The 12,078-nt window shown below is 44.8% G+C and overlaps 1 protein-coding gene across 3 annotated transcripts in view; it reads right to left on the bottom strand.

Annotated features, from left to right (window-relative positions):
- Positions 1 to 12,078, bottom strand: part of LOC106590158 (POU domain, class 6, transcription factor 2) — a 90,790-nt gene that overhangs the window by 18,373 nt on the left and 60,339 nt on the right. For all 3 annotated transcript variants that reach the window (XM_014180823.2, XM_014180821.2, XM_014180822.2), the window contains exon 6: positions 1,513 to 1,656. In XM_014180823.2, coding sequence (XP_014036298.1) covers positions 1,513 to 1,656 — 144 coding nt within the window. The remainder of the gene's footprint in view (positions 1 to 1,512; positions 1,657 to 12,078) is intronic.

The raw sequence follows: 12,078 nt of genomic DNA, 5'->3' as shown, positions 1-12,078 counted from the left end.
TTTTTATGGTGGTTTTGGAGCAGTGGCTTCTTCCTTGCTGAGCGTCCTTTCAGGTTATGTCGATAAAGGACTCATTTTACTGTGAATATAGATACTTTTGTACCTGTTTCCTCCAGCATCTTCACAAGGTCCGTTGCCGTTGTTCTGGGATTGATTCGCACTTTCTCAGGGAGACAGAACGCGTCTCTTTCCTGAGCGATATGACGGCTGCGTGGTCCCATGGTGTTTATTCTTGCGTACTATTGTTTGTACAAATGAACGTGGTACCTTCAGGCGTTTGGAAATTGCTCCCAAGGATGAACCAGTCTTGTGGAGGTCTACAACTTTTTTCCTGAGGTCTTGGCTGATTTCTTTTGATTTTCCCATGATGTCAAGCAAAGAGGCACTGAGTTTGAATGTAGGCCTTGAAATACATCCACAGGTACACCTCCAATTGACTCAAATGATGTCAATTAGCCTATCAGAAGCTTCTAAAGCCATGACATAATTTTTGGGAATTTTCCTAGCTGTTTAAAGGCACAGTCAACTTAGTGTATGTTAACGTCTGACCCACTGGAATTGTGATACAGTGAATTATAAGTGAAATAATCTGTCTGTAAACAATTGTTGGAAAAATGACATGTGTCATGCACACAGAAGATGTCCTAACCGACTTGCCAAAACCATAGTTTGTTAAAAACAAATTTGTGGAGTGGTTGAAAAACAAGTTTTAATGACTTCAACTGTATGTGCATTGCTCTGTCATGAGCATGTTGACAAAATCTTCCCTGTACAGCAATTCTTACCCCTTACAGACTTCCTACACAAACAAGCATGGAATTAGGTCCGTCTTATCATAAAACCACAAAAGGTATTCGTCGGGCCGTGGTTTTAATTGAGTGATAAACAGGATAGCGGGAGGAGGGCGGAGAGCGAGGGATGAAATAGGGGTTAAGGTAAATAACTGGCTGGCGTGAAAGGGCACATTGTCCATGCGATCTTCCTTTAATATGCGCCGTGTGCATCTGCGATAAGATGATTCATTAGATAGGGCCCCACTCTGACAAGCGTCATCGTTCAAGCCTCTGGCTACTGATGGAACAATTCTGCAGCCACCCTGTAAATATGACAAGGTCAGCGTTTTACTGCGACGGGTGCATGCGGATAAGAGGAGGAAGGGCTTTGTTTATTCCCAAAAAGCTTAACATATGGCAGGATGGCTGCCGCGGAGCAACGCCACATAACACACAGCTAAAAAAATAAATAAATAAACCCCCAAACAAGATTACTACATAAGAAAATGAAATATTGAGACCATCCAGTCTTTGGAATTGTGTTTGTGTGTATTTAGTTAGTGGAAAGTGTTTTTTAAGACTGGTATAGTGTAACGTTGACTGAAGAACATGGAAAATATAGTGAAACCATCATTATGTGATGTGATTTCATTTACAAGTAGTTCTAGTCAGGTCTAATGAACACCGTGAAACCTATAGGATACCTCTTTTGATATTAAGACTGGTAAAGATCACTAACCTGTCCTTGTGCATTAGTGACCAGTTGCCCCGTGACTCCAGCTTGCAGGTTGGAGAGGGTGTTGCCAAAGACCTGGGATCCGGCCATGGAGCCCATAGCTGCTGCTGCTGCCGCCACCGCAGCCTGGCTGGCCAGAGGGTTCAACTGCAGGGACAGAATCATACAGGTAATGACTGTTACTGTTTGGTTATAAATTAGAACGGTGATCCGTGTTCTCCAAGTGGTACTGTAAGTAAACAAACATGGGAGACAGTGTAGGATGAGGGAAGTGAAGTAGCTTGACAGAATATGGTGCTGATGCTTTGTTACTAAAGACAGTAGTACTGTGAGGTATATGTCGAGTAGTCCATCATCCAGCCCTTAGAAGTGTGTGCCCAGAAGAGAGCCGGGGTGTGGTCCGGGAGGGCAGGGACAGGGGGTGGGGTCCGGGAGGGCAGGGACAGGGGGTGGGGTCCGGGAGGGCAGGGACAGGGGTGGGGTCCGGAGGGCGGGAGGTGTCAGGTGGGGTCCGGGAGCAAGGGTGGGGTCCGGGAGGGCACAAAGAGGGGGTGGGCCGGTGAATAAGTGCCTATTTTACCAGTCTAAGGGCTTCCTGTGGCCCTCGGGGCTACCCCAGGGCCCTGCAGCATCTCTGCAGGGACCAGGCAGCCCCAGACCATGTCGGTTTAACAACAGAAGGAGCCATGGTAGCTATGCATCATTGTATCCTCAACCACCTCAACACGCTCCCACTCTGAATCAACCTGCCACCATACCGCGCCACCACACTGCTCCTTCCCAGGGTTAAAAAAAAATGACCGCGTTTACCCCTGCTGTAATGGACTCATCTGGAACTGGTGGACAGGCCAAGTGATTGTAAAGGAACGTCTCCCGTGTGGGCAGAGCCCGTGGAGCTCCAACCTCGTAGGAGCGTGAGATCACCCAGATAAATCAAGCTAACCACGTATTAGAGGGTGGAAATGCACTGCTGATTTGGTTGTAGTGCGGCAGAGCAGAGCCTTATTAGGTTGAGTAAGTGGGAAAAAATAGCAGGCCGGCAGAGGAGACCGTCCAATGACTCAAGAGAATAGAGAAATAATAGAAATACTGTTTAGGCTGTGAATAACTATTCCTGGTGGTTGGCAATAATGTTATGCAGAGGGCTAATACATATTCAAAGACGGTTGGAGGAAATATTGAACAGCCTAATAGCACCTTAAAGGGGCAATCTGGAATTCAAACAGAAACAAAGCCATCACCACACCACTTTTTTTGGTAAACAGCTGAGGGATGGGGGCGGGAGAAATGTAATCACTCAAATTCCTATATAGCCTTTATATGTCACGCCGAGTAGACAATGTTACAGTCATGTAAAAACAATATTGATAAGTAGATAGATAACTTATATTATCATTCAGATAGTTCTGGACAATATCAAAAACTACTCCAGCAAAGGCATAAATTCCACTCCTTTTTCTCTCCGCACAATCGCTCTATGGGGATTTGAGCGTTGTTAAACTGAGACCGTTCAGTTGCCATTCATCTTTTATTGTTCCCTATCACCATGTGTTATTACGCTTTCTGAAATCAAATGATGGAGAAAAAAAAATGCCACAGAACGATCAATACTTTCTCATTGACAGTAAAGGTTAAGCACATTAAGAATGACACTGCATTTGTCTTATGAAATCATATTTCATGTTGGTGGCCTCAAATTGGCCATGATTGATATTGCGTCCCCTAGTCTGAAAGTCATCCATTTTTTTTTCTCTCTCCAGATAATCACAGGATTTTCTTTCTTATGTGCCCGTGCCCCGTTCGTCCTTCTGAAGCAACCTCAGTAGAAAACGTTAAGAAGAAATGTCTTTCCGCTTTTGTTATTTACCTTTTACAGCGCATTTGAGAGTTCATTCAAGCTTTTACTCGTCATTGGCTACTTGACAGCTATCATCATCGCCAAATGATAAAACATTTGCACATCGTTTCCATATATCTTTGGAGGGTTATAACTTTTGACAATTTGATTTGTTCTTCCATGATCTTGTTCCAATCAGAGGCTCATAATTTACAGTTAATTTCCTCTACTGAGGGTAGTAAAGGCCAGAGGAACAAAACAGAAGAGGAAGCATGTATTTCATTACTTGACATTCAGTAATCGTTTTGAAAACATGTCACTCTACAGTGATATGGATGCCCTGAAGGACTCGTGTCATTTTGGATATCCATATTTGCGATGATATCTACCGACTTCTAAACTTATCTCATTCATTTTTGGATCATATTGAAGCTCGTGTCAATGGAGATAGCAGTAGTTTGTTGATTTTTACATCTCATGGAATCAGCGGGAGTTCAAGATAAACAGGATCAAAATAACCTGGCTACCCCATGGAGTGGCAAGATGCCTTCGTGCCAAAACATCTTTGGAGTGGGATTGGTACTTAGACAGACTGATAGAGTGTCTAGACTCCTTTTTTTATGATAAAGTACACAGTGTCACTTAGCCTTTTTAGCATGACATTGTCTTTTTAGCATGACATTGTCTTTTTAGCATGACTGTCTTTTTAACATGACATTGTCTTTTTAGCATGACATTGTCTTTTTAGCATGACATTGTAGTAGTGAGAGCGAGATATACAGTAGATATAAGGGTTGTCTTCCTTACAATTCACATGCAAGTTCACACAATGACCTGTATTTGTGGCATATTTTCATAATATCAGAAAAACTAAAGCAGCTCCAGGAGAGTGTGACCAGACCCCCATCCTGCGTCCCAAATGCCACCCTATTCCCTAGTGCACTTCTTTTGACCAGGGCCCATAGGGAATCCCATGGCTGAAATCCAGATCTGTGGTGGGGGAATGGAGAGAGTCAGCCAGAACCCTATATCCTGCTTCCTGCTGGAGGAACAGAGCTGGATTTGAGGGGGGCTTATCTGGGCCGAATCTTCAAATGACTACATGTATCGGTGAGAAAGTGGTGGGAAAGGGTCGCCTGGGGATATCAGTTAGTCAGTCAGGGATTACATTAATAGATAATCCTCCCTCCATTTCTGAGTGGAGCCGCTCTCTCTCCTCTGCTGAGGGGGGGAGTGAGAGGTGATACAATGGCCAAGCCCAGGTGAGACAGAGAGGATTTGGTTATGTAATCGTTGTGATCGTTTAAAATATCAGGCCCTTAGGCGTTTTGGTTATGCTGGTCTGATAAAGAGGATTTCCTCGTGTAACTGGGTTGATGATGTGTGTTTGGTAATCCCACGGGGTGATGTGCTAGCCTGATAGAGGCACGGTGGAGAGGAGGAGGATGTAGAGAGGGGTGTCTACACAACAGCAGAGCAGAGCAGAGCCCAGGCTTCATGTGGAGGCGGAGAGGTCTAGATCAGTGAACAGACAACGGTATCAGCTCTGACAGAGTCACTTGACTTCCTGATGTAGTTGGCGTCCAGTCAAAATCAAATCAAATCACGTAAAATCACGTACACATATTCTGCAGATGTTGTCGCGGGTGCAGCGAAATGCTTATGCTCCTAGCTCCAGCAGTGCAGTAAAACTTAACGATACAAAACAATACACGCAAATCCCCCCCAAAAAATAAATAAAAAGAAAGGAATGAACAAATATAGAAATATTAGAACCAGCAATATCAGAATCCGGAATATAATATGATGGTGTGTACAGACAGTATACGAATAGAAAAGGTTTGTACAGAAGTAGTTATACAGGATGAGCCTTGACTTGAATACAGTGTATACATATAAAGTGTGTAAAATAGTATGTAAACATTATTAAAGTGACCAGAGTTCAATGACTATGTAGATAGGGCATCAGTCTCTAAGGTGCAAGGTAGAGTACCAGGTGGTAGCCGGCTAGAACAGTAACTAAGGTTCAGGGCAGGGTGCTGAGTGTAGGTGGAAGCTGTTTTTCAGTCTCTCGGTCCCAGCTTTGATGCACCTGTACTGTCTCCGCCTTCTAGATGGTAGCGGGTGAACTGGCCTTGGCTCGGGTGGCTGAGGTTCTTGAGAATTTTCTTGGCCTTCCTGTGATACTGGGTGCTGTATATGTCATGGAGGGCAGGCGGTGTGCCCCCGTTGCTGCGTCGGGCTGACCGCACCACCCTCTGGTGAGCCCTGCAGTTGCGGACGGTGCAGTTACCGTACCAGGCGGTGATACAGGCCGACAGGATGCTCTCAATGTTGCATTTGTAGAAGTTCCTGACAGTCTTAGGGGCCAAGGGAAATGTCTTCAGCGTCCTGAGGTTGAAGAGGCACTATTTGGCTTTTTTTAACACACTGTCTGCGTGGATGTACCATTTCAGATCGTCAGTGATGTGCACGCTGAGGAATTTGAAGCTTTTCACCCTCTCCACTGCAGCCCCGTCGATGTGGGTGGGGGCGTGCTCCCTGTGCTGTCTCCTGTAATCCACGATCAGCTCCTTCATTTTGCTGACGTTGAGGGAGAGGTTATTTTCCTGGCACCACTCCATCAGGGCCCTCACCTCCTCCCTGTAGGCTGTCTCGTTGTTTTTGGTAACCAGTCCTACAACTGCTGTATTCGTCTGCAAACTTGATGATTCATTTGGAGACGTGTGTGTCCATGCAGTCATGGATGAACAGGGAGTACAGGAGGGTGCTGAGCACGCACCCTTGTGGGGCCCCAGTATTGAGGATCAGTGTTGTTTCCTACCTTCACCACCTGGGTTCAGCCCGTCAGGAAGTCCAGAACCCAGTTGCACAGGCTGAGGTTTAGACTCAGGGCCCCGAGCCGTGTCGTTGTCAGTGTGTGTTGTGTGTGTGTGTGAGTAAATTTCCCACCCGGTTTGTGTGTGTGTGTGTGTGTGTGTGTGTGTGTGATACTATTGTGCTTTGAAACTATGCTGCTATGTCCTGTGTAGCTACAGTGTATAAGTGGGCAGCTGAACAACTGTTTGTGGTAGTATTATTGTGTTTGATATCCCTCTGCTATTCAGAGGCTGTTATTCTAGTAAAACGAGAGCGCCGACTGGGCTGTAGCCTAGGATCTTGTATTGGGTAATATGGCTAGCAGTTTGAGGGAGAGCCAGGCATAAGGAGGGGGGATAGCGGTGTTTGACACCTAAACAGGTGATTTTCCGCCACAGTGCTTCCTCTCAACAGCACAACAGGAGGCAGAAAATGACAGACCTGGCCCAGCATTTGTGTTGATTGCGTGTGTTGCAGGAGATAAATAGCGATCTTCCTGTTTGCAGGGCCGCCATGTAAATCATTGTGTTCCAGACTTTTCATCCTCCCGTCAATAGGCTGGTGAATCGTGTGGTTATGGAGTCTTAGTGTTATGGATCTCACTAGTCGCTCACTGTGGCTGAATCGGGACAATAACACGCAAAACAGGAGGCCCATGAGTCTGATAATGACATTAAATAATTGCATAAATACATATTCTGGAGTCACCAGCGAGTGTTGCGTCTTCTGATGCTGTGTCATGTAAAGTCAGTTTCACTGTAGGACCAAAAACCAGTTTGCGACAGACAGCAGGTTATCAACACTGGACCACTAGCCACAGATGTTTCCGGTCACTACTACTTGCCATCAGTCTCTATAAGCCATATTCATCATCCTAACGGTATACATACTGTACAGTACATGGAGTATGGGTCAATATAGAGAAAATAAGGTCCTCGATTCAAGGTAGGTCATTCTTTGATAAAACAGTCACGTTGTTAAAAAGACATGTTTTTTCACCATGGGCAAAAGTTGAGGAGTATTACTATTATGCTCTATTATGCTCACTGTTGCCTGTGCTGTTGCCATTTGACCATGAGGGTCACCCGGGGGCAGTAACCCGTGTAATCTCTGGAATAGGAGAGAAAATAGGCTTTCTGTGAGCGTGGAGAAACCCCCTGGAAACTAAAGTGTCTGACACAAACTAACTGGAGTTTATTCTGGGCAGGCTCTTCTTATGTGCCTGTTTTTAAGTTAATCACTTTTTTTTCTCCGGAGGACACAACGGGACAGAACACAGCAGAGGAAATGGGTATCAACCGGGGCCAGACAACAAAAAGGAAGCAACTCACGGGACTTTAGTTTTGATAGGCTTGATGCATGCGCCGCGCAAACTTTTTGACGTTTAGCTTCCCCCCGAAAACTCACAATAATTGAGCAAAACATAATTATCTGTTGGTTTTGCAGAGATATGTATTGTAAAAGGAAAACAGAACGTTCTAGCATCACCAATGAGCTTGGAACAACATCCATTATTGTCCTCAGTTCTCTCAGCTCCTTATAAGGTCATTATCAGAGAGCATTTAGCTGGACCAAACCACCTAAGAGTGGACAATTACGGTAGGATGAAAATACTTCCTCTAGTGGAACTGCATACACAGCATGTGTAATGGACAAACAAACCTGTACATGAGAGCAGAGTATATCTGACCAGTATTGAAAATAATGTACTTCAGCTTGTCTGAGAGGGTCCTCGTGTAGTAATGGGGATGATAGCGCTAGAAGGAAGCCTGGCAAAGTAACGCAATTGAATGCAGCCAGATACACATAGCCCCATCTGTCAAAGTAGCACATCCATCTTAACTCCTTCTGTCATACTCGTCATCACTCAGCCAAAAGTATGGCAAAGTGAACCAAACAGGGAAAATGAACAATCAATAGCGTTATCGCTTCTGGATGAGAGGAACGGGCGTCTATCTCAGGAGGAAAAACAAAAGAAGTTTCCCATCCCTCGCTCCATTTTTCCCGGCCCCACCTCGCACATCCCTCCATCCCTCTCTTCTTTCCCCACTCCTGAGTGAATGTAATCAGCTGTGACATGAGAAAGCACGCTCTCCGTCTGCCAGTCCTCTGCTGGGCCTATCTTCCCCAAACAGCTCCCCTCCTTGCCCCAACCTCCTTCCCCTCGCATCCGCCACTAGGCTCATGTACATCGAAATGCCATTAGGCCCTCTCAAACACCTCTAGTCCCTGGGTTGGCTGGGGTGACTGAGGCTCACACACTGCTCCTCCACTCCAGGTCATCAGAGCTCCGCCTGGGCCACCGATGGGCCTCTGTTACCACTCTACTTATGCGCCATTGTCACAAATCAACATTGGAAAGGACATTGAACATTGACGATGAGGGAAGAGAAAGCCAGAAAGGCATATAGAACGCCAGGGACAGTAAACGCCATGACAATACAACACCACGACAACAGTAACCACACGGACCATTCTACTGGCAGTGGACCAGAGACGGGTGGGAGTGGGGAGCGGTACGTGCTAACGGCGTGATGTCATCCTCTCCCAGCATTCCCGACAACTAGTTAACAGAGGGTGGTTGGGCTGATCAAATAAGATGTATTAACTCCAGGAAATAGACCTCCTTAGTTGGCGTGGAGAATGGCCATATTTAATGAACTTAATGAGGCAGAATGCTAATGAAGGAAGGGCAGAGTCGTGAAAACGTCGGGGCTAACTATAAAGGGATGATTGAGTGCAGGAGAGTAGCCGCCAATCTCCTCTCTCGCCAGCTTCATGTGAAATGAACAGCGGCTTGAATCGTTACGTCAAACCTGTTCTCGCCCATGTGTTGATAATTGTGGGGCTTGAGAGTTCACAACGGGGACCGCAATGTTCAGTTTTCTCTGGTCAGAGGGACCACAGACTGTGTGGCTACAACACGTAGCGTATAACATCCCTTTCATTCTAATTTCTCCCACCGCTTGAGGAATGGTCCATAATATTAGTCTTTATTTTTTTCAGGTGTGTTACATTTACGGCCACTGGCTATGTGATGAAGTACTATTCGTGGAAATTCGCTGACCATTCCGGTTTTATGAAGTGACATATTTGGTGCAGCTATATCCGTATGGTTGTAAAGTTGAGAAACATGAGTTTTTTTGATTTTTTTTTTAAGCCACCTTTCCTCTCCTGCCGCAGATGTAAAACAGCAGAGAGAGTATTACTCTGGCTGAGAGTGTGAAGTGGATGCATTGCGTCCCTGGTCTGTGCTACTTCTCAGTTTACTACAAAAGTAAGTGAAAAATGAAACATCCGGTCAAAAATGCACTGAATAACAAAACCAGATAATCACACGGCAAATCACTAGGGGCTGGTTTCTCGGACACAGACTAAGCAGTCCTAGACTTAAAAGCATTCTCAATGGAGATTCTTCATATTAGGAAGTGCTTTTTAGTCTGTGACCAGGCTTGATCTGTGTCCGGGAAACAACCCCGGGAGATGAATGAAATTATGTTGGGTGTGCATTCAACCATTTCTGTTAAAAAAGTGAAGGAACAGCAATCACCTAACAAGATTAAACAAAATATATTGCTTAACTTTGGCAATTTTTTATGACATGATCACCGTAGCCACCATTATTTTTCATTTGGCGTAGAAATGCCATCTCTTTTCACGTTGCTGTTGTTTGACATATAAATATAGCATTTGAATGACTTTAATATCCTCCTAATCAATGACCGGTGATCTTTCCATGTCCTCAATTCAATATAGAAAGGGTCATCCATGATCCGGCTTTATAAACACAATAAAGGTAAATGATTACTCTCCTCTGTGGTGTCCAACAATACAGCCTATAATGAAGAGAAATGAGGGAGATTGAGGGGGAGGCCTGTCACGTGTCATTGGTCGACTCTGAGTCCAGAGATTAATCACAAGAGAGGCGCTCCATGGCCGAGACGTGGTCACCCCAGATCGATAAACCCCACCGCTCGCGCACACACACACACACACACACACACACACACACACACACACACACACACACACACACACACACGGACACACACACACACACACACACACACACACATACACGTTTCAATTTTTCTCAAACCCGTACAAGCATTTTTTTGGAGCAATGTTGTTGATTTTCAAAACAGAGTCGACAAGACACAGAACTCTGTGGCCTTTTGCAAAACAGTAAATGCGTTTTTTTACATTCAACAAAACTATATTATACCGTCCGAATTGCAAATAGATTCATCAAAAGAACACGACTGCCTGCAAAAACATGAACACAGCCACATTTCCTGTATGTCTTGAGTCCAAGCAGACAAAACAGAAAGTTAGTATTCTAAAAATCCCAGTAGATGAATACATTTTCTTTGCTGTTAGTAAAGTACAACTATCCAAAGGTTGCAGAATTATGGGCAATTACTCTCCTTTTTATGAATATTTCGCCAAACAATTTCATACACATCAAATTTTATCCCTGATAAAAAAAGTTTGTAAAACATAAGTACATTGTGTGCAGGATTCATTCATCAGTATCATCGCAATCCAATTCCCCGTATTCTGTCACACTATCCACAATAGAAAGACGGAAAGGTGAACACAATGGAGGAACACAACTGATATGAATGTATAGGCCTCGATCCCCTCCAAAGCGAAGCTATATAATGGAAGGCCACAATGTTCGAAGAAAAACTAACCCACCCAACTTCATTCTCTGCATGTCTGCAATATTGTCAAAAATCATTAGATTGTCCCCATTGCCTAGATCCTTCCATATATTGTACATGGTGTGACACTGATGGGGTATTTTATAATGTTGTGCAGTAGTATTTACTGATTGCCGGAAACGGTGAACACAATAGCACACATTTCTCTTCTGATGAAAACAATGCGTTAATATTCTGTGAACAGAACCCTTAACAGTGAATGTTGAATTGACCGATGACATTCGGATGAAAAGTTTGGCAAAAGGTGGTCTAAGATATGCAAGTCAGGTACTAAGGCAAGAGAACCATCAGACGTTCTGTGAACGTACTCGAGCATTGCTGTTCTGCCGTAGATCGTTTCAACACAGATCTCAAAAATTGCTTGAGGAAAAACTAAGTAAAACTATTGACTTTGAATTCTGGTTCATTCACAGAATCTTCCATATCAGTTTCACTCTGCTAATCAAATGGGGCAGAAGATCCCCCACCTGGACGAATACATGATGGCGCTTCCCTTTCCTTTATTTCAATGGTGTATCAGCAGTTTAGAGTACAGCTATTGAGTGCCCCCACGAAGCCTGAATTAGATCATCTAATTCCAACATAACATGCAAATAAAACATTTTCTGGTCATATTTAGCTCTGACAAGAAATTAGGACTTTTGACTTGGTCTTAGCATGATGCCATAATGTAATAACATTCAATTAAAATAGGAGGCTCTTTGCGATGCTGCTGCTGTTGTGCGATGCGGCTGTTTTCCTTGTGTGAGCCCGATGCTCTGTTTGCGGTCACTAATGGGCATCAGAAATTACAGGCCGCAGAATCGTGGCCTGCGGGAGGATTGGCCTCCTCAGTGGAGCGGAGCACTTAGAACGTAGCCTGTGTCTGGGAGCCCACTGGAGGAGGGGGGGGGGGAACTCAATGTCACGGCTTACCCTCATAATTAAAGAAACCCTATTCTGTGTCCACTGTTAAGTGAGCCTTGGCTCAGCTCCTCATCTCCAAGGCTCTACTGTGGGCGTCTAATGTGTGTTGCACCCAATGTGAGCGTGGGCTGATCTGGGCACCAAGTCTGTCTACTGGCCATCTGCTCTGGGCTGGTAGCCTCTTGTCTTCAGCCTCTCGTCAGCCTCTCGTCAGCCTCCTCTCCTCTGCCCAGTGGGAGA

This window comes from Salmo salar, chromosome ssa29, assembly GCF_905237065.1.
Source record: "Salmo salar chromosome ssa29, Ssal_v3.1, whole genome shotgun sequence".
Taxonomy (NCBI): Eukaryota; Metazoa; Chordata; class Actinopteri; order Salmoniformes; family Salmonidae; genus Salmo; species Salmo salar.
This window is presented reverse-complemented; position numbering and strand designations above follow the sequence as displayed.